At 51.1% G+C, this 22,612-nt stretch overlaps 1 protein-coding gene across 1 annotated transcript in view; it reads right to left on the reverse strand.

Annotated features, from left to right (window-relative positions):
• Positions 1 to 22,612, reverse strand: part of FBN3 (fibrillin 3) — a 291,486-nt gene that overhangs the window by 38,355 nt on the left and 230,519 nt on the right. The window contains exons 38-44 of the mRNA XM_048831133.2: positions 11,310 to 11,378; positions 10,644 to 10,769; positions 9,385 to 9,510; positions 8,340 to 8,489; positions 7,564 to 7,635; positions 4,521 to 4,646; positions 3,184 to 3,309 (exon numbers count right to left, since the gene is read on the reverse strand). Of these exons, the coding sequence (XP_048687090.1) occupies positions 3,184 to 3,309; positions 4,521 to 4,646; positions 7,564 to 7,635; positions 8,340 to 8,489; positions 9,385 to 9,510; positions 10,644 to 10,769; positions 11,310 to 11,378 (795 nt within the window). The remainder of the gene's footprint in view (positions 1 to 3,183; positions 3,310 to 4,520; positions 4,647 to 7,563; positions 7,636 to 8,339; positions 8,490 to 9,384; positions 9,511 to 10,643; positions 10,770 to 11,309; positions 11,379 to 22,612) is intronic.

Below are 22,612 nucleotides of genomic sequence, written 5' to 3' on the forward strand. Positions count from 1 at the left end.
TCCTTTTCTTATAACTGAGCGGTTCAGCTATATTCACCTCTTAGACTGGATCCTGTGCTCCACTTAGGACTAAATCAATAATTGCCTCTCCTCCTGTGGATTCCAGGACTAACTGCTCCAAGAAGCAGTCATTAATGGTGTCTAGAAACTTTATCTCAGCATCCCATCCTGAGGTGACATGTATCCCGTCAATAGGCGGATAGTTGAAATCCCCCATTATTATTGAGTTTTCTATTTTTATAGCCTCTCTAATCTCCTGGAGCATTTCACACTCACCATCACCATCTTGGTCAGGTGGTCGGTAATATATCCTTACTGCTATGTTCTTATTATTCAAGCATGGAATTTCTATCCGGAGAGATTCTATGGTACGGTTTGGTTCATTTAAGATTTTTACTATACTTGACACTGTGCTTTCTTCCACTCCCCTACCAGCACGACCTACTCTGTCATTCATATATATTCTGTACTCTGGAATTACTGTGTCCCGTTGATTTTCATCATTCCACCAAGTTTTTGTAGTGCCTATTATACCAATAGCCTCATTTAATACCAGGCGCTCAAGTTCACCCATCTTAGTATTACACTTCTAGCATTTGTATACAAACACTTATAAAATCTGTCAATGTTTAGTTGTCTGGCTTCATGTGATGTAATTGAATGGGACTCTTTTTCGTTTGCCTGTTTCTCTTCAGTTCCTACCTGTACTTTTATCACATTCTATCCTCTCCTCTTCACTAGCAGGAATAGTCAATAGGTGGACTGTGCGCCAAATCTGGACTGCTAGATGCTTTTGAATCTTGTTATTCACAACTTATTATCATCATTATTGTTATTTTTTTATTATTTTCTCAGGAGTCTGGACCTTCACTATACCTTGACCAAGAAATCTGGATCTTGACAAACAATAATTGACTATCCCTGATACAGAGAATCCCATTTAACAAATCCTCTCCTAAGGGATCTGAACCGCGTGCTCCTCTGCCCCTATCGGCTTTCAATCAGCCCTCATCGGAATGAGACCGCCCCATGGAGAGGAATACATCCTGACCCAATAGCACAATTCATCCCAATGTGCATTCTGCTCCCACCCTCTCCAAAAGTCTATCCCAGCCCTGCAGTAGAATATCAGTTTTCAAGACTATTTTGCTAGGCCTGGGGGCTTGAAAGCAATCTGAATATTAAAATCAGCTCCTTATCAGAGGGGCTGTTTGAGTATCTCCTTGTCCAAATGACCTCACCCCTCCCCTTTAACCACTAACCCTATCCTGGTCCCTGCTGTGGTGAAATGATGTTGTGGGGAAGGATGGTACCACTTTAGTTAATGTTGCAGTAGGACTTCCATTTTAAAAGCAGTAAAAAAGGCCTATCAAACTTCTGTCTTCTGTGTTAGAGTCTCACTGAAAATGTTTGTTATGGTCTGTATACTGCTTGATTTTTCTATAGCACTTTGTTGTGGGGGGGATCATTTAAGATTTGCTGTGACTGTTCTAAAAAGGGGCATGTAATTCAATTTTTCCTATTGTCTGGCATTTCCTTTGGACCCCTTTCCAAGGAAGTACAGCACTTTGAAACGTGAAAATGACAGGTGGGATCCCTTGGATGCTGTGGACTGGATGAATGATTGCAGAACACTGAAACTTGTTTTCTGTGTTTATTTTGGTGGTAAATATGAGTTATTCTTTTGAATGAGGACAGTATTCTGGTGCCACATTAGTTGGCATTGTCCATCCTTAGAATAGGGCTCTCTGTCATGAGTGCATATCCTGATGCTCAGCAAGCCCTTTGATCATGCTGACATTGATGAGAATCTCAGCTACTTGCTCTTCTTTGATCACAATCAGTTCCATTGCTCAGGAACGAGGGGGGAGGAGCATGCAGAATGATCTCTTTACCCTAATGCTACTGCTTCCTAGAGTCTTTCATCTTCCATCTATTCAATTATTATTATTTTTCTTGATGATACTTTTAAAGTAAAATCTGAGTCTGCATGTCGATTTAGAGCTTTTTCCCATGTGGGCTGTTAAACCAGTAGTTTAGCTCTCAGGGCAAACCTTCCAGCAGCAGCCCCTGAAGAATACAGGCAGAACATGCAACACACATTTCTCAGAAAGCTGTGAAGGGCAGGACTTGAATTCACCGTACTTGGGTGCTGCCCAGGTTAAATGCCACAGTATGCCACCCTGAATCACCCGACTGCCTGCAACCACTGGTTTGCACCAGAGCCCCAGTCCTATTGAACCTGCACAAATGACTTTGCCTGTCTTATCGGCTTGGCTTGAGCTGGACTAGAGATCCAACTTTTAGGCAGAATGACTTTTAAAATATTGCTTCCTCAAAGACCCAGTGCGTGCCAGACACTGGCTGAAATCAAACCGGAACAGGTGAGATCTGCTTGGGGACGACCAGAGCCAGGTTTTTAGCCCCAGGTTTGGCAAAAAAAATTTCAGGACTGTAAAATTTTGATGGCATGTGATTTTTAGGGGGGCTGTGACTCGGCAACCCCTTGCTCAAACAACCTCAAGTCTGGACCAGTAACCTTATACCAGACCCCCAGGAGATACAGCAATTTTCAAGACAATCTGACTCAGCATGTGGATTTTAGAGCATTTAGAAAAAATCAGCTGTCAAACAGCAAGCCAGTCTTAACCATTATCTTCATGGTGCTACTATACTAATCCAGACCTAGGAAGTGCTTCGCCACAGCCCAGGAACAAGCAAAGGTGCAGGCAATGGCAGAGTAAGATGCCCCCAGACTTGCCTCCCCCATGCACCCACCCCTAACCTAGAGGGGATGGGAGTATTTCATTCCCTCCAGGATTATCCCATGCACACACTCAGTTTTCTGATGTGCCCATTAGCTACTGAACTGATACAGCATTTCTGCGCTGACCCCAGACCTCTGCATCCCTCTGAGTTGTGAAGCCCCCATGGATCCACGGAGTGTGGAGCAGCAGGTCACAGTCACGAGACTTGTAAAAGAACCCGAGTCTCCTTCCAAACCCATGACTGTAATGAGAACAATGACAGCCTCCCAGTTCCATTCCTGCCATTCCACGGCACAAGCCTTGGCAATGGAAACCCTTCCTAGACAAAGAGACGAAGTGACGCCTTCCTGATGGCGGCTCTGGGCCCCACTTGAGCATTGCCTCTGCTATAGGTAGTCAACAGTGCCCATCTTACCCACACAGGCTCCGCTAGGTGACAGCTTGTATCCGGTTGAGCATTCGCACCTGTAACTGCCCGGGATGTTGATGCAATCAGCATTGCGCTGGCAAAGGTTCTCCCCGCTGCTGCACTCATCAATGTCTGCACAGAGAAAGAAACCGCTGACACTGATGGCCCAGGGTGTGCGGGACCCTGGTGTCAGTCACCATGGCACTGTGGAGGAACTGGAAGAGCCAAACCACTCACTCTGACCATGCAGGCTGTGCCAGACTCTGGTGTCACCACCACACCGTGGGAAATTTGGAATAAGGACAAAACAGAGAGATTTTTTTTAAATGGCAAAATTTTCATTTTTGCATTTCATTTTCTCAAAAATGTTTGAATCAAAATGTGCCGTTTACCCTTTTTTTTTGATAGTTTCTGCGGTTTGAAATAAGAAATATGTTTTGGGTGGGATTTAAACAAAAGCTATTTCAAAACATCATTTTCATAAACGTTTTATCTCAAAAATGGGAAGTGAAAAATGAAAGCTGTCAAGAAGAAACACTGTTGCCTAGTCTACCCTTAAAACTCTGGTTGACATACTCCGGCCCTCGGGGGTAGCTGCAGTGATGCTGATGGAAGAATGCTTCCATCGACCCGGTTGCTGTCACTCGGGGAGGTAGCATTTCCACAGTGGCAGAAATCCCCTGTAGGCTGTGTCTACACTGCGGGGTTATGTTGGCACAGCGACGGCACCCAAGCTGCGCCACTTACAGTCCCTGCAGTGTGGACATGGCCTGGGTAAAACAAAAACTTTTAAAACGCTTTTAAAAGGACATGTTTTGGGTGGAATTAGCAGTTTGGAGAGTTTGGCCTTCCCTGATGATCACCCACAAGGCACTGTCCACACTGCACTCTGAGCCCGGGGCTCTGGGACGTGGGCTTTCCATGCCCATGCTTGAGCATCCAGACTGCATTGCAAACATGGGCTTACAGTGCTGGACGCAGGTCTCACAGCGGTGCTAATGTGCCCATACTGCACTACACAGATCTTCTGACTCGGGACTGTGGCTTGACCTGTGTCCACACTGTAGAATGACAGGCTTGGACCCGAACCACAGCAGGACTCGGGCTCTGAGCAGGGTCCTGGGACCTGAGCCCTTGCTGAGCAGCGTCATCTTGATTTGTGGACAGAAGAGGGGCTCTGGGCTCAAAGCTGTGTCAGAGCCCAGGGCGCAGTGTGCAGAGCTGGTGTCTTGCTCCTCATTAGTGCCACAGTGATGTGCCATGCTGAGGGCCCATCACCGTCTGCTCTGCCAGCGTGACTGTGAGCCCTGGGGGCCGTCAGCCCTGCAGCCCCAGCCCGTTACCTTCACAGATGAGCAGAATGTTATTGTAGCTGAACCCGATGGGGCACTCGCACCGGAAGGAGCCAATCTGGTTGATGCAGACGCCATTGGTGCAGATAGCAGGGATCTCACTGCACTCGTCAATATCTGCAGAGAACAATGTCCCATCAGCGACCGGAGGGGTGGAGGCCCGGGGGAGAGAGTGAGAGAGCGCTGGCTTGGGGATGAGGGAGGAGAGAGTCAGGGTTATGACATCTGTCCCCCTCCCCTTGCTGTAGCAGTGGGGGTCCCAGGTCCAGCTATGAATATTTACAATGAGGGAGGGTCCCGGGTCAATGACTCTCCGTGGCAGGAAGTGGCCGTAGGCTACAAAAACTGGCTCTCCCTTTCCTCCCTTGGTGAAGGTGGGGCCAGAGCAGGGCCTGGGCCACTCTGCCCTAGGTGAAACAGGGGTCGCTGACAGAACCTGCACTGGCTGGGCAAGTTTGGAAAGAATCCCAAACGAGTCCATGACTTTCCCCCTTCCCTGTGCTGACTCCTGCTAGTGCCCCTGGGGCTGGCCCCAGCCCAGGAGAGCAGCTGGGAGGGGAAGCTGAACTGACAGCCCAGGAAATGCCACTGGGTCATGCTGAAATGACCAGTGATTCCACCACTGGCTTATCAAGTCCCGGACCAGGAGCCCTCTGCCCAGCCTCTGGGCACAGCTGCTCACACAACTTTGGCAACTTGGTCTTTGCTTCTACACTCTGGGTTTCTTGGGGACTGAAAAATAAATGGGTCTTCCCCTTGCTCTGTTGAGTCCTGTCCCAGAGCCAGAAAAGCTTAGCACCAAGGCCAGCACCGAGACCCAACAGAGATAACATCTGCTCTCGCCTGAACCGCCAGGGCTAGGGACTCCATCCTTCAAATGCTACAGAGCAGCACCGTGATAGGTTGCAAGATCCTAGACCTTGACAGCACATCCAGAGGAGCATCTTGCTTTCTCTCCACTGGAATCCAGACCTCATCTCTCAGCTGCTCTTCTGGAGTGCTCCACGCCCTCGCCAAAGGAAGGCCACTGGCAGGGCGGGAGCGAGTGCTACGAGTTTAGGTCCTCTAGCTCCCAAGCTATCAGGGCTCTGAGCCCTTTGTGCCGGCGGCTGCAGGAGCACTGTGCTTTCTCATGCAGTCCTGGCCTGGCCAGGCCCTGGTCCTGCCTGTGGGAGCCTTCGCTTCTGGTCTGTGCTGACTGCAACTGTCACACTGGGGAGCTCCATCTTTATTGTGTCTCAGCTCACTGAGTCTGGGTCCCGCGGACTCAACCTGCCAGTGAACTGGTGGGACGGTGGAACTGCCAGCCTGGCAGCCTCAGCTGGGATCAGCCAGTTATGCCCCTTCCCTTTCTGTGCATCATCACTCACACCTGGGGATCCTGCAGCGTGACTCTTACATTCCAAGGCAGAAAGGACCTTTGTGACCTCCTCTATAACACGGTTGTGGCCACTGGTGTGTGGTGCTGCCTACCTGCTCCATTACTGTTCTGTCTCCTGGTTCCTGCACCCTGAACTCAGGGTTCCTGTTCCTGTTTAAGGCTGTGTGTGTGTGCACGCATGTGGGTGTGTACACATGTGGGTGAGTGTGTGTGCATGTGTGTGTGGGTATCTGCACATACCCACACACATACACACACTCTGCTGCTACGTATCTGCTGTTCCGACTGTTACCATGTTTAGTTTGGACTACTGCTGACCTAACGGGTTCATGGTTATTACATGTTTTGATTGACAACCTCCCTGGGTGTCTTGCTTCATTTTCTGTGTGGTTTTGGACTGCTATTCCAGGGTGCATCTGAGCAAAACATCATGGTGCCGAGGATGGGATGAATCCATGTGAACTCCTACAGCAGATCTTTGAGAAAACCAACCTCTCCGTGTAAAAATTGCCAGTGATGGAGAACTCATCACCACCCCGGTAAACTGTTCCAAGGGTTAATTGCTCTCACTGTTAAAAAAGCACACCTTCTTTCTAGTCTGAATTTGTCTAGCTTCAACTTCCAGCCCTTGGCTCGTGTTAGAGCTTTCCCTGCCAGACTGAAGAGCTCATTATCAAATATTTGTTCCCCATGTAGATAGTTATAGAGTGTAATCAGCTCACCCCTTGCCTTCTCTTTCCTAAGCTAAATAGATGGAGCTCCATGTGTCTCTCACTAGAAGGCAGGTTTTCCAGTCCTTTGATCATTCTCATGGCTCTTCTCTGACCCCTCTCCAGCCTTCCAACACCAGAATGGCTGGGCTCTCTCTGAGAGCAGGACTTGGCTTGCAACTTCTTTGCTACTGGGGGTGACACACATGTAAGGGAAAGACCCCAGCTCAAGTGTCAGGCTCCAGCTGACCCTGTCAGGCACTCAGCATAACTCAACACTCTCGGAACGCTCCAAGATGAGGGCCAGGGGCGAGCGCCCCACTCCTCCGGCCCAGTGGAACTCTACTATCGGGGTAAAGCTCATCTTTGGGAGACAGAATCCTGCAGACATCCTGGGCCATGCTGGGTGTGTGTACCAGAGAGCGCAGAGCAGCCGGGTAATTGATAAACAAAACCCTATCAAAACAGAGACTGCACTGCACACACGATTCTACCCTGGGGAGAGGAAGTGAGTGAGAAGGAACCACATGGGACACGTGAGTCTCGTCACTTAATGACTTCGTGGATGGTGCTCAGATACTCTGGTGATGAGGGAGGGATAAGAACAGAATCGAGCTGAGCCAAGCCCAGCCAGCATGGGGCACACAAAAAACCCAAGGATCTCTGTAAGCAGCGTCCACGTGGTCTGCATCCTGAGACCCTGCACATGCAGCCACACAGTGCTGCCTTTAGTCCCCCCGCTGCAAGACCTAGGCCCTGTCTGGGCCTTCTCACTCCCCTCCTGCTTCTCCTTGTCCCCAGGCCTCATGCACACAAAGGAAGGAAGCAGGCAATGAGCAGAAGACCCAAGCTGGGGAGCAGAGGAAGGGGCAGGAGTAGGACTGGGGATGGCAGTGCGTGTGGGCAAAGGCAGCAGCTCTGTGACAGCCCCAGTGGTACTCACCGATTGGCTTCCCCGTGTGAATGTCAATGATAAAGCCAGGGGCCTGGTTCCCACAAAGGATCTGGTACTCGGCTGGAAGGGAAAGGACAGGGTTACACAGGACGCCCAGGAGACAGACCAGGACAAAGTCAGTACGAGGGGGCCTGGGGCACAGAGCACCCAGGGGGTGAAACCCTACACCCAGGGATGGAGCTGACAGACGGGGAGACCGCTGAGACAGCAGGAAACACCTATCTCCATGCCAGCAGGTTACCCATTGCAGGGCTGGGACCCTTCACAACCTCCCCCTGACCCACACCGTCCTCCCCTCCCCCCCATATAGCACACCCACACTCTGCACAGCTCAGAACCACAGAGACCCCATCCCCCGTGTGCTGGGACTCCAAGGCCATCCCCCCACATTGCACCCCCCCAGCCGTGTCCTGGGGCTCCAGGGCCACCCCCACACACTGCACACACAGCATGGCCTGGGATGGTTGCATGGTCTCCTGCTCCACAGAGGCTCTCGGTATCGTCCATCATCGGAGTTCTGCCGTTGCCCAGCCCCTGCTGCGGGGAGCACACTGCCCTGCACGCCCCGGGGGAGGTGATGCTGTCACTCACTCCCTGTACCAGGGCCGCTCTCTTGGCACAGCTGTCAGCTGGGACCAGGATGATCCTGTGCCCCGTGACACCGGGGGGTGGCCAGACGCAGAGCGTCCAGAGGGCAGAGGGGGAGCAGCTGTACCCCGAGAGACTCCCGCAGCCAGACCCTTCTCCGGGTGCCGGTGACTCACAGCTGGCGGGGGTGGGGCAGGGCTCGCAGGGCTTGTTCCAGGCCTTGCCGATGTTGTAGGAGCAGCAGCACATCTTCTTGGTCATGTTGAAGGAGAGCTCGTCCTCACAGGTGTCATTGTAGTTACGGTAGCACACGCTCTTCCTCATGTCTGCAAAGCGGACACGGATCAGGCCCGGCTGCTCCGGGGCGGCCGGCTGCGCCTCCGGCACCTCACCCGCCGGAGAGGGCGCAGGGGCCATTGCCCGGGAGCAGCTGTCCCGCGACACCTCGCTAGTTCCTGGCACCTCGGTCCTTGGCTGCCCAATGATCATCCCTGCCCTGAAGAGAGGGAAACAATCCCAGAGACGTGGCGCCCGGCCTGGGTCCCCCAAGGGAGCCAGCTGCAGAAATGGGAGCAGAGCCCAGCTTGACCCTGTGCCAGCCTCCGGGGCAGGGGTGCTGGGAGTGAGCCCAGGCCTCCCTGCACAGAGAGTACCACAGCGGGGAGCCGCAACCCCAGCACACAGCCTTGGCCAGGTCCCTTGGGCCCCGTGGAACCAACGCTGGGAGCAGAGTCAGGAGCAGCCTGTGGCCTTGCGGCAGACGCCTGAGAGCCCCTGACAGGGACAAGGAGCCCCGGCCCAGAAATGTCCATCTGAACCTGTGCGCCCTCCCCCCAATTTGTGTCTCTGGTCAGCTCCCAGCGAGGAGTGACTGCGGACTGCGAGGCAGGAGGACTGCGGGGAGCAAAGCCCGGCCAGACCCTCACCCCCTCACCACTCTCTGTGGCACCAGATCACCCTCCCAGCACCACGGCAGACAGGCTGAGCTCAGCCCCATGCACAGAGGGGCAAGGGAGGGGAAGTGATGCACCCAAGGTCTCGCACTGAGTGAGTGGCAGAGAACCCAGAAGTCCTGACTCCCAGCTCCTGCTCTCACCACACTCCCTGCTCTCTTGTCACCATGTTGCCCGTAGTGAATGAGTAAAGCCAACAAGGCCCCTGGGCATTGCCAGCCAGCTCCCTCCCAGCCCCCGCCCTGCCTGGCTGGAGATGGCGCCGTACCCATGCAGTTGTTTCCTCCATTGACCTGCATGTACTCAGGGGGGCACACACAGGTGTAGTTGCCCAGGGTGTTGTAGCAAGTCCCAGGGCCGCAGATCCCGATGTGGGCAGAGCACTCGTCAATATCTGCCAAAAGCAACGACAAGATTACACCTGCACGCACAGGACGAGGGGCAGGTCTGGCACAGGGTGGGGGGGCAGGTCTGGCACAGGACGGGGGGCAGGTCTGGCATAGGGCAGGGGGGCAGGTCTGGCACAGGGCGGTGGGTAGGTCTGGCACAGGGCGGGGGGTAGGTCTGGCATAGGGCAGGGGGGCAGGTCTGGCACAGGGCGGGGGGCAGGTCTGGCACAGGACGGGGGGCAGGTCTGGCATAGGGCAGGGGGGCAGGTCTGGCAGAGGGTGGGGGGAAGGGACATTGCCAAGGCCACCCCACAGGCAAGGGCCCCCAAAGACATCAGCCCTGGGAGTGCTGGGATTGGAGCCCCGCAGAAGGGGCTGGTTCCTTTGTCCCGCACCCCAAAGGGAGGGAGGGATCCTCCCCAGCAAGCTCGGGGCTGGGCCTGGGGCATCTGGGGAAGGAACGAAGGGATCAGAGCAAAGGGCCGGTCGCGCGGCTGCGTCTTCTGAGTTGTTACCAGCCACACACCACATCAGGACAAGGGCAGGGATGTCGGCCTGCTCCGAAGCAGGCCCTGAGCAAAGCACAGCCGGGCACACATATGCACACACACACATCCCCGGCACACACACAGAGACACCCCCCAGAGCTGGGCACCAGACATGCACACCCACACACAGCCCTATGCACACACACAGCCCCCATACACACACAGAGACAGGCACACACATGCACATGTACCCATATAGACATGCACACCTCTCGGCATGCACACCCCCTATGTGTACACAGCTCCACACATACACGCATGTGCACACACTCAGAAATGCACACCTCTATGCATGTGCACGCACCCACACATGTGCACACACTCCCCACACATGCAGACACACATGTATACTCCCCTCGCATGCATGCAGCCCTTCAATGTACACACACATGCAGACACACTCTCCCGCACACATGTGCACACACACGCTCCCGCACACACATGTACACACACAGACACACTCCCCCACACACATGTACACAGACACACAGATACACTCTCCTGCACACACATATGCACACACACACACACTCCCCCACACACGTGAGCACACACACAGACACTCTCCCGCACACGCGGCAGCGCGGTACCTTCACAGATGCGTGTGTCCTCGTTGAGGTAGTAGCCTAGGGGGCACTCGCACTGGAAGCTGCCAAAAGTGTTCACACAGTTGCCCCCCTGGCAGAGGCCTGGCAGCTCCTGGCACTCATCAATATCTGTGAATGGAGAGCGAAAGGGAAGCACTCGACCCCCCGACCAAGTCCTGGCAGCCCCCGAGGCAGGGTTCCCCAGTGTGCGCTGTCTGCACACAGCCACAGCTCACACCCACTGCCTTGGGTGCCGATCAGCACCTGAGTGCAGCGGAGCTGGCGGCTGCAAGGCTCAGGCTGAGGGGCACAGACTCGTCACATGTCACATGGTGCAGAAGGGCCAGAAGCTGTCAGCTGGCCTCAGCCTGTGGGCAGAGGAAGGGCCGTGGGGGTGGGAGGGAGAGTGCCTCCTGCTGGGGGAGAGATAGCTCAGGGGTTTGAGCATTGGCCTGCTAAACCCAGCGTTGTGAGTTCAATCCTTGAGAGGGCCGTTTAGGGATCTGGGGCAACAATTGGGGATTGGTCCTGCTTTGAGCATGGGGTTGGACTAGATGACCTCCTGAGGTCCCTTCCAGCCCCGAGATTCTGTGATTCTCAGGGCCGTGAAGCCTGAGGTTGTGCTTTCCCTGGAATGGGCGGGGGCACGTGGGCGCCAGTTCTGCTTACCCTCCAGGATGACTGTGATGGGGTTGGGCCTGAAGCCTTCTCCTCCGGGGCACAGGGTCTTGTACTCCGCTGCGGGGAGAGAGCCAGTTACTGGGTGGCACTGAACTGCACTGAGTGGCTCCCCGTGGAGAAACGAGCCAGAACACAGGGAAAGAGACAGGCCACGAGGGCCAAAGTGCCCCAGGTCCAGGCCGGAGCAGCCCAACCCAGCCTCTCGCACTCTGTCCCAGCCTGTCCCATGCCTGCCCAGCCTCCAGCCCAGCTCATCACACCCTGATCCAGAGTGATGCTCCCAGGAGAAAGGAACAACCAAAGGTAGGAGAATGGATAACAAGAGGAAATATAGTGGGAGATCTTAATTTCCCAGATAGTGATTGCAGGACAAATGCTACTAGTAAGAGTAGGGCTCAGATATTCCCGGATGTGATAGCTGACAGATTTTTTCACCAAATAGTCACTGAACCAACAAGAGGCCATGCCATGTTACATTTAGCATTGGTAAGTAGTAAGGTAGAAGAACTGTTTGCAGAGGACAATTTTGGTTTGAGTGATCATGAGTTAATTTAGTTTAAACTACACAGAAGACTAAACAAAAACATATCTGCAACTAGGGGCCTCAATTTCAAAGTGGCAAACTTAAAAAAATAAGGGAATTACTTCAGGAAGTGGACTGGACAGAAGAACTCAATTTCTGCAACTTCGACTTAAAGTAATTCCAAGATTCCTCCACATTTAGATACTTATCTGGAGCCTGCATCCAAGCAAGGGGAAAAATTTGTAGGGAAGGGTGGCAGAGTAAGCTGGATGAACAAGCAGGTGATTAAGAGAAAGCAGAAAACCTACAAGGAATGGAAGATGAGATGGATCAGCAAGGAAAGCTACCTCTTGGAGGTCAGAAAGTATAGGGAAAAGTGAGAATTGCCAACAGCCAGGCAGAGCTGGACCTTGCAAAGGGAATTAAAACCAACAGTAAAAGGTTCTATAGCCATATAAATAAATAAAATAAAATAAAAACAAGGAAAGAAGAAGTGGGACCGCTAAGCACTGAGGATGGGGTGGAGATTAAAGATCATCTAGGCATGATCAACACAATACTTTGCCTCAGTTTTTAATGAGGAGCTTAGGGGTAGTAGCAGGGTGGCTAATGGAAATGAGGATATGGAAGTAGAAGTTACCACCTCTGAGGTGAAAGCCAAACTCAAATGGCTTAATGGGACCAAACTGGGGGGCCTGGATAATCTCCATCCAAGAATATTAAAGGAACCGGCACATGAAATGGCAAGCCCAATAGCAAGGATTTTTAATGAATCTGTAAATTTAGCAGTCATACATTATGACTGGAGAGTTGCAAATATAGTACCTATATTTAAGAAAAAAAAAAGAAGTGATCTGGAAAACTAGAGGTCAGTTAATTTGACCTCAATTGCATGCAAGGTCTTGGAACAAATTTTGAAAGAGAAAGTAGATAAGGACAAATAGGTAAATGGTAACTGGGATAAAACATGACATAGTTTTACTAAAGATCTGTTTCTTTAGAGAAGATAACTGATTTTCCAGACAAGGAAATTCAGTAGGTCTAATCTACCAGGATTTCTGTACAGCATTAGTACAGTTCCACATGAGAAATTATTAGTTAAACCGGAGAAGATGGGGATTAATACAAGAACCAAAGGGTGGGTAAGGAACTGGTTAAAGGGGAGACTACAGCAGGTCATACTGAAAAGTGAACTGTCAGGCTGGAGGGAGGTTCTAATGGAATTCCTCAGGCCTTGGGCCAATCTTATTTAACATTTTCATTAATGACCTTGGCACAAAAAGTGGGAGTGTGCTAAGAAAATTTGCGGATGATACAAAGTTGGGGGTATTGCCAATATGGAGGAGGACTGGAATATCATACAAGAAGATCTGGATGACCTTGAAAACTGGAGTAATAGAAATGGAATGAAATTTAATAGTGCAAATTGCAAGGTCAGGCACATATAGACTAACACCAAGAATTTTGGTATAAGCTGGGGACGAACCAGTTGGAAGTGCCAGAGGAGGAGAAAGGTCTGGCTGTGTTGGTTGACCACAGGATAACAATGAGCCACCATTGTGATGCGGCCGTGAAAAAGGCTACTGAAATCCTAGGTTTCAGAGGAACAGCCGTGTTAGTCTCTAAGGTGCCACAAGTACTCCTTTTCTTTTTGAAATCCTAGGATGCATCAGGTGAGGTACAAGGCACTGGTGAGATCTCACCTGGAATAGTGTGTGCAGTTCTGGTCTCTCATGTTTAAGAGAGATGGATTCAAACTGGAACAGGTGCAGAGAAGGCTATTCAGATGATGAGAGGAATGGAGAAAAAACAGTTACTAACCTTTCTGTAAATGTTTTTTTTCAAGATGTGTTGCACAACTCGATTCCACGGTCAGTGTTTGGGCACTCCAGTGCACAGGCGTCAGAAAATTTTTACCCTTAATGTTACTCGTCATGGTGGCCTGAGCGCCCCCTGCTGTCGTGTGCATATTGCACAGGCATAAAGGGCTGAGCTGCCCCAACCTCCCTCAGCTCCTTTCCACTGAAGCAACTCCAATGGAGAAGGGAGGGAGGACGGGTCGTGGAATGGACACGTGCAATACATCTCGAAGAACAACAGTTATGGCAAGGTTAGTGACCGTGTTTTATTCTTCGAGTGATTGCCCATGCCCATTCCACGGCAGGTGACTCACAAGCATCCCCTCCAGAGATAGGTTCAGAGTCTATTTGAACAGGGACTGGGGGACCACTTGTCCATCATCTCTAGATTGCTGAGGGATTGTGTAGTGAGAGGCAAACATGTGACTGATGACCAGGCTGCTGCTTTGCAAATGTCTAATTTGAGCCAGAAATGCTGCAGAGGCCACTTGGGATCTAGTCAAATGACCTAATACACTACCTGGTGGCTTCACGTTAGCCAACTGGTAACACCAGTGAATACAACTGGATACCATGATGAAATCCTCTGTGTGGAAACTGGACTGCCCTTCAGTCTCTCTGCAAATGCAATAAACTGTTGAGACAAAGACCTGAAAGTTGTAGTCCAGTCCAGATAAATGCTAACACTCTCATAATGTCGAGTGTTTGCAGTGTCTCCTCTCCCTTACTACCATGAAGTTTGGGAAGATCAGGAAGCAAACTACCTAGGTTTGTATGAAAAGTGGAGACCAGTTCTGTAGAAATACTTGGATGGGATGATGGTAGACTTTATCTACGTAAAAACAGTACATGGTGATGGAGGGGCTGATACGCTCTCAACTCCCCATCTCTTCTGGCTGATGTGTAATAGCTACTGAAAATGCTATCTTTGTTGAAAGGTGCAACAGAGAGCAGGTCGCTAGAGGCTCACAGGGGGACCTGTAAACTTCGCTCCATGACAGAGTTGGATTCCGTACGCATGCAAACGGTCTGTCCAATCCCTTTCAAACTCCTGGGGCCATTGAGTCGGGGAAAAGGAAGCAGTTATCTGCAGAGGATGGAATGCTGGTACAGCTGCAAGATGAACTCTGATCCACCCAATCACCAATCCTTGCTGTTTCAGACACAAAAGAGAGTCCAGCACATGCGGAATAGAAGCTAGAATAGCTCTCCACCTTGACCAGGCAGAAAACCTCTTCCACTTCACAGGGTAAATTTCCTTGCTGATGGTTTTCTCCTATTCAGCAGTGTCCCCGGCACCTCTCTGGAGCAGGACTCTTCTGCTGATGGGAGACAGTAAGCCTGCAAGTCCAGAGCGAGGCTTCTCATTGTATGTAGCAGAAAGGCCCTTTGTCACCAGCACCAGCATCAGATAAATTCTGTTGTCTCTGTTGGAGACAGGCCTGCCTTGGCTACGTTGATCAGGAGGCTGAGCGCAATGAAGGGGGACTGGATTACACGAATGCTGGACACCCCTGAGATCAGCCAGGTGGCCAGGTAAGGGAGTACCTGGATCCCTAAGCTCCAGAGGAAAGCTGCTACCACTGCCATCTGCTCCGTAGAAACACAAGGGGCAGCTGAGTGACTGAAGGGCTGTGAACTGCTCATGGCAGCCGCTGACAGTGAATCTCAGAAATTTTCTGTGGTGCTGATGAATCGCCACGTGAAAGTAGGCGTCCTTCAAGCTGCGAGCAGCATACCAGTCCCCTGGCTCCAGGGCAGGAATAATGGAAGCTAGAGTGACCATCTGGAATTTTGATTTTTTTCAGGAACTTGTTTAACTGCCTTAGATCTAAAATTAGGCCTTTTTTCCCCAATACTTCCTGATCCTGAAGGAAAAAGGGGGTTTGCCTTCAGGATCAGGAAGTATTGGGAGAAAAACCCCTTTCCCCTGAAAAAAGGAGGGACCTCCTAGATAGCTCCTCCGAGGACCTCTGGCAGTAATACTATCTCATGAGAGGGCTCCCTACAGAGGGATGGGTGGGGGGAATAGGGCTAGCAATAATTGGAGTGTATATCTGACTTTCACCATGCTTAGAACCCACCGATCTGTTGTGGTGTGGGCTCAAGCATGACAGACATGTGGGACATTGGAAAAGAAAAAGACGGCCCTCTGGGAACTGGTCATCTGCTCTTGGCCTGCCCCTACCCATGGGCTCTCAGAAGATGCTGCCTGCCTTGAAGAAGTGGCGGCTGGGAAGCAGAGGGAGGTGGTGGTGGTTTGTCACCTCTGCTCCTTCTCCTTGGCAGGTGTTGGGCTCGAGGAGCAAACCCCTGAAAATGCTGGGACTGATGAGGATGGAACGCCTTCCACCTCACTCGATATTAGGAAAAACTTTTTCACTAGGAGGGTGGTGAAACACTGGAATGCGTTACCTAGGGAGGTGGTGGAATCTCCTTCCTTAGAGGTTTTTAAGGTCAGGCTTGACAAAGCCCTGGCTGGGATGATTTAATTGGGGACTGGTCCTGCTTTGAGCAGGGGGTGGGACTAGATGACCTCCTGAGGTCCCTTCCGACCCTGAGATTCTATGACTCTATGATTCTCACTGCTGGGGCGGAAACGCCCAGGGATTTCAGGGCCGCTCTAGAGTCTTTGAGACGCCGCAGAGTCTTGTCCCTCGTTTCTGAGGAGAGCGTCAGCCCTTCCGAAGGGAAGTCCTGGACTGTCTGTGTCTGCCGCGCCTCTGGAGGGAGGCCAGAAGCGTGTAACCGGGGTGAGTACTACCACATGGAAGCAGCGCTGCCATGTGCTGCATGCTGCAGAGTCTGCTGCATCGAGACCTGCCTGCAGAGCCGTTCTGGTGACCAAACTGCTCTCCTCTACTGAAGACTGGAACTCCTGCTTCACCTCATCTGAGAGCTCGTCTTTGAACCGTATCCCACCGGGTGAAATCCTGGCGCACAAGCAAAGCTTGCTAGTTTGCAATGCAAAGCTGGAGGTGCTCCGTCCCTCCTTTGCATTGGCTACTGGCACTACAAGGGAGCCTGGAGAAGGATGGCTATATGGTGCTCTAACTCCGGGAGGGGACACTGTACCATCTCTCCCAGCTTTTTGCAGTCAGAGGCAGAGAAGCCAAGGTCTTCCAGAGGACAGCTAAGATAGCTTTATTTATCAGGAGAGCTGTTCTTGCTGGAGCCGCAGATCTCAGAATGAGGAGTCCTTGTAGCACCTTATAGACTAACAAATTTATTTGGGCATAAGCTTTCATGGGCTAAACCCACTTCATCACATGCATGCAGTGGAAAATACAGTAGGAAGATATATATACACAGAGAACATGAAAAAATGGGGGTTGCCATATCAACTCTAACGAGACTAATCAATTAAGGTGGGCTATTCTCAGCCGGAGAAAAAAACCTTTTGTAGTGATAATCAGGATGATCATTTCAAACAGTAACAAGAAGGTGTGAATAACAGTAGAGGAAAAATTAGCATGGGGAAATAGTTTTTACTTTGTGTAATGACTCATCCACTCCCAGTCTTTATTCAAGCCTAAGGTAATGGTGTCCAGTTCGCAAATTAATTCCAGTTCTGCAGAATAAAGACTGGGAGTGGATGAGTCATTACACAAAGTAAAAACTATTTCCCCATGCTAATTTTTCCCCTACTGTCATAAATATAAAGGGAAGGGGAAACACCTTTAAAATCCCCCCTGGCCAGAGGAAAAATCCTTTCACCTGTAAAGGGTTAAGAAGCTAGGATAACCTCGCTGGCACCTGACCAGAATGACCAATGAGGAGACAAGATACTGTCAAAAGCTGGGAGGAGGGAGAAAAACAAAGGGCCTCTGTCTGTCTGTGTGATGCTTTTGCCGGGGACAGAACAGGAATGGACTCTTAAAACTTAGTAAGTAATCTAGCTAGATATGCGTTAGATTATGATTTCTTTAAATGGCTGAGAAATTAAGTTGTGCTGAAAGGAATGGATATTCCTGTCTTTGTGTCTTTTTGTAACTTAAGGTTTTGCCTAGAGGGATTCTTTATGTTTTGAATCTAATTATCCTGTAAGGTATTCACCATCCTGATTTTACAGAGGTGATTCTTTTTACTTCTATTAAAATTCTTCTTTTCAAGAACTGAATGCTTTTTTTCATTGTTCTTAAGATCCAAGGGTTTGGGTCTGTGGTCACCTATGCAAACTGGTGAGGATTTTTACCAAACCTTCCCCAGGAAGTGGAGTGCAAGGGTTGGGAGGATTTTTTGGGGAAAGATGTTTCCTAACAATGCTTTCCTAATAAAAATAAACCCAGATAAACGTTTGGTGGTGACAGTGGAAGTCCAAGGGCAAAGGGTAAAATAATTTGTACCTTGGGGAAGTTTTAACCTAAGCTGGTAAAAGTAAGCTTAGGAGGTTTTCATGCAGGTCCCCACATCTAGAGTTCAGAGTGGGGAAGGAACCTTGACACCTACTGTTACTCATACCTTCTTATTACTGTTTGAAATGGGCCATCCTGATTATCACTACAAAAGTTTTTTTTTCTCCTGCTGAGAATAGCCCACCTTAATTGATTAGTCTTGTTAGAGTTGGTATGGCAACCCCCATTTTTTCATGTTCTCTGTATATCTATCTAACCTATATCTATCTTCCTACTGTATTTTCCACTGCATGCATCTGATGAAGTGGGTTTAGCCCACGAAAGTTTATGCCCAAATAAATTTGTTAGTCTATAAGGTGCCACAAGTATTCCTCATTCTTTTTGCTGATACAGACTAACATGGCTACCTAGTGACAGAGGATGTGGAAAAAGCTAATGTACTCAATGCTTTTTTTGCCTCTGTCTTCACGAACAAGGTCAGCTCCCAGACTACTGCATGGGGCAGCACAGCATGGGGAGGAGGTGACCAGCCTTCTGTGGAGAAAGAAGTGGTTTGGGACTATGTAGAAAAGCTGGACGAGCACAAGTCCATGGGGTCGGATGCGCTGCATCCGAGAGTGCTAAAGGAGTTGGCGGATGTGATTGCAGAGCCATTGGCCATTATCTTTGAAAACTCATGGCGATAGGGGGAAGTCCTGGACGACTGGAAAAAGGCTAATGTAGTGCCCATCTTTACAAAAGGGAAGAAGGAGGATCCGGGGAACTACAGGCCAGTCAGCCTCACCTCAGTCCCTGGAAAAATCATGGAGCAGGTCCTCAAGGAATCAATTCTGAAGCACTTAGAGGAGAGGAAAGTGATCAGAAACAGTCAGCGTGGATTCACCAAGGGCAAGTCATGCCTGACTAATCTAATTGCCTTCTATGATGAGATAACTGGCTCCGTGGATAAGGGGAAAGCAGTGGACGTGTTGTTCCTTGACTTTAGCAAAGCTTTTGACATGGTCTCCCACAGTATTCTTGCCAGCAAGTTAAAGAAGTATGGGCTGGATGGATGGACGATAAGGTGGATAGAAAGCTGGCTAGATTGTCGGGCTCAACGGGTAGTGATCAATGGCTCCATGTCTAGTTGGCAGCTGGTATCAAGTGGAGTGCCCCAAGGGTCGGTCCTGGGGCCGATTTTGTTCAATATCTTCATAAATGATCTGGAGGATGGTGTGGATTGCACCCTCAGCAAGTTTGCAGATGACACTAAACTGGGAGGAGAAGTAGATACGCTGGAGGGTAGGGATAGGATACAGAGGGACCTAGACAAATTAGAGGATTGGGCCAAAAGAAATCTGATGAGGTTCAAGAAGGACAAATGCAGGGTCCTGCACTTAGGAGGGAAGAATCCCATGCACCGCTACAGACTAGGGACCGAATGGCTCGGCAGCAGTTCTGCAGAAAAGGACCTAGGGGTTACAGTGGATGAGAAGCTGGATATGAGTCAACAGTGTGCCCTTGTTGCCAAGATGGCCAATGGCATTTTGGGATGTATAAGTAGGGGCATTGCCAGCAGATCGAGGGACATGATCATTCCCCTCTATTCGACATTGGTGAGGCCTCATCTGGAGTACTGTGTCCAGTTTTGGGCTCCACACTACAAGAAGGATGTGAAAAAATTGGAAAGCATCCAGCGGAGGGCAACAAAAATGATTAGGGGACTGGAACACATGAGTTATGAGGAGAGGCTGAGGGAACTGGGATTGTTTAGTCTGCGGAAGAGAAGAATGAGGGGGGATTTGATAGCTGCTTTCAACTACCTGAAAGGGGGTTCCAAAGAGGATGGACCTAGACTGTTCTCAGTGGTAGCAGATGACAGAACAAGGAGTAATGGTCTCAAGTTGCAGTGGGGGAGGTTTAGGTTGGATATTAGGAAACACTATTTCACTAGGAGGGTGGTGAAACACTGGAATGCGTTACCTAGGGAGGTAGTGGAATCTCCTTCCTCAGAAGTTCTTAAGGTCAGGCTTGACAAAGCCCTGGCTGGGACGATTTAGTTGGGGATTGGTCCTGCTTTGAGCAGGGGGTTGGACTAGATGACCTCCTGAGGTCCCTTCCAACCCTGATATTCTACGATTCTATGATTCTATCACTCTGAAACTTATCTCAGAATGTCGCCACTTGTGGGATTTTTCCTGGGCCTCCTCTGGGTGGACGTCTAGGGCATAACCATCCTCCTCAACGGCTCTGGATGAGTCTGAACATCACGAGGAGGCGGAGGAACAGGCTCCATCACAATTGCCTCGTCAGGGGATGAGGAAGAAGATGCTATCGTTATCCTGGTCCAGGCTGTTTGTGACAGGGATCCCGACTCTGCCTGTGCCGGGCTCTGTGCCAACACTAGGGTGTTTGCAGTGTTAATGCTCCTGACGCTGAGTAGATGGAGCCAGCTGAGGAGGCTGCAGAGGGGGGAAGACTCACACATTCCAAAAGGGTCACTGGTACAGCCCCGGTCCCCAACTACGTGTAGCTCAAGGGTCCCTTTGATCAGTCCCCTGGTGGTAGCGAGGCTCTGAGCAGGGCAGGCAGGTGGCATACTCCTGATCATGGGACTGGCTAGGCTGGAACACACAAGATCCTACTGCAGAGTTTGATAAGGAAGAAGATTCTTCTTGTGACCATGGCGATGCTGTACCCGCCGGCAGTGTGAAGGAGGCTCTGACTCTGAAGGAAAAGGAGCTGAGGAGATCATCCGTGGCTTTCTACGGCCTAGCGGGTATGCTGATGGCCAGATGCGATGGGGCTACATGGGCAGAGCTGAAGGCAGTGCCTTGGGTGCCGGTGCCAGGCAAGTTTCTTGAACTGATGGTGACAGTTTAACAACTCTCTCTCCGCCGCAAACACCCGGGAGTAGAAGGCACCGGGCAGACGCTCTGTGGTACCCGGCGCAAGGAGATGCTGATGAAGGTGCTCTGGGAGCCGGTCTCGACAGGCCCATGCTGGGCTGTGGAGTCAGTCAACTCCCCTGTTTAGAGGTGTGCTCAGAGGATTGTTTCTTCTGCAAACACCCTCCTGCCTTTTGAAGAGGTGCACATGGACTGACGCCGAGGTGCTCGGGACCCAGCCAGGGGCAGATGGCTTCAATGGAGGATGTAGCACCAATGTTTCCATCTGGCTGCCCTGTCTTCTTTAGAATGGAGCTTAACGGCTTTGCACGCTTCTCACTCAGATGAGCTCCCCCAAACACTTAAGGCAGCTGGTGTGAGGGTCACTAGTAGGCACTGTCGTGAAACAAGGGCATCAGGGCTTGAAACCCAGGGAGTCTGGCATAGCTCGGGTGCAGGGGCCGGGACTCAGAGAGAGCACCCGGAGATACACAAACAACAACAATTTTTTTTTCCTTTTTATTTACTAATTAACTAACTATTGAGTTACATCAACTCTACACGGGCGCTGTGCGCTCAGTTACACCAGCTCTACACGGGCGCTGTGTGCTCAGTTACACCAGCGCTACACGGTGGCTGTGCGCTCAGTTACACCAGCTCTACACGGTGGCTGTGCGCTCAGTTACACCAGCGCTACACGGGCCCTGTGCGCTCAGTTACACCAGCGCTACACGGGCGCTGTGCGCTCAGTTACACCAGCTCTACATGGTTGCTGTGCGCTCAGTTACACGAGCTCTACACGGGCCCTGTGCGCTCAGTTACACCAGCTCTACATGGTTGCTGTGCGCTCAGTTACACGAGCTCTACACGGGCCCTGTGCGCTCAGTTACACCAGCTCTATATGGTTGCTGTGCGCTCAGTTAAACGAGCTCTACACGGGCACTGTGCGCTCAGTTACACCAGCTCTACACGGTTGCTGTGCGCTCAGTTACACCAGCTCTACACGGGCGCTGTGTGCTCAGTTACACCAGCGCTACACGGTGGCTGTGCGCTCAGTTACACCAGCTCTACACGGGCGCTGTGCGCTCAGTTACACCAGCTCTACACGGGCGCTGTGCGCTCAGTTATACCAGCGCTACACGGGTGCTGTGCGCTCAGTTACACCAGCTCTACACGGTGGCTGTGCGCTCAGTTACACCAGCGCTACACGGGCGCTGTGCGCTCAGTTACACCAGCTCTACACGGGCCCTGTGCGCTCAGTTACACCAGCTCTACACGGTGGCTGTGCGCTCAGTTACACCAGCTCTACACGGGCCCTGTGCGCTCAGTTACACCAGCTCTACACGGGCGCTGTGCGCTCAGTTACACCAGCTCTACACGGGCCCTGTGCGCTCAGTTACACCAGCTCTACACGGGCGCTGTGCGCTCAGTTACACCAGCTCTACACGGGCCCTGTGCGCTCAGTTACACCAGCTCTACACGGGCGCTGTGCGCTCAGTTACACCAGCTCTACACGGTTGCTGTGTGCTCAGTTAAACGAGCTCTACACGGGCACTGTGCGCTCAGTTACACCAGCTCTACACGGGCGCTGTGCGCTCAGTTAAACGAGCTCTACACGGGCGCTGTGCGCTCAGTTACACCAGCTCTACACGGTTGCTGTGCGCTCAGTTAAATGAGCTCTACACGG

This window comes from Caretta caretta, chromosome 25, assembly GCF_965140235.1.
Source record: "Caretta caretta isolate rCarCar2 chromosome 25, rCarCar1.hap1, whole genome shotgun sequence".
Classification (NCBI taxonomy): domain Eukaryota; kingdom Metazoa; phylum Chordata; order Testudines; family Cheloniidae; genus Caretta; species Caretta caretta.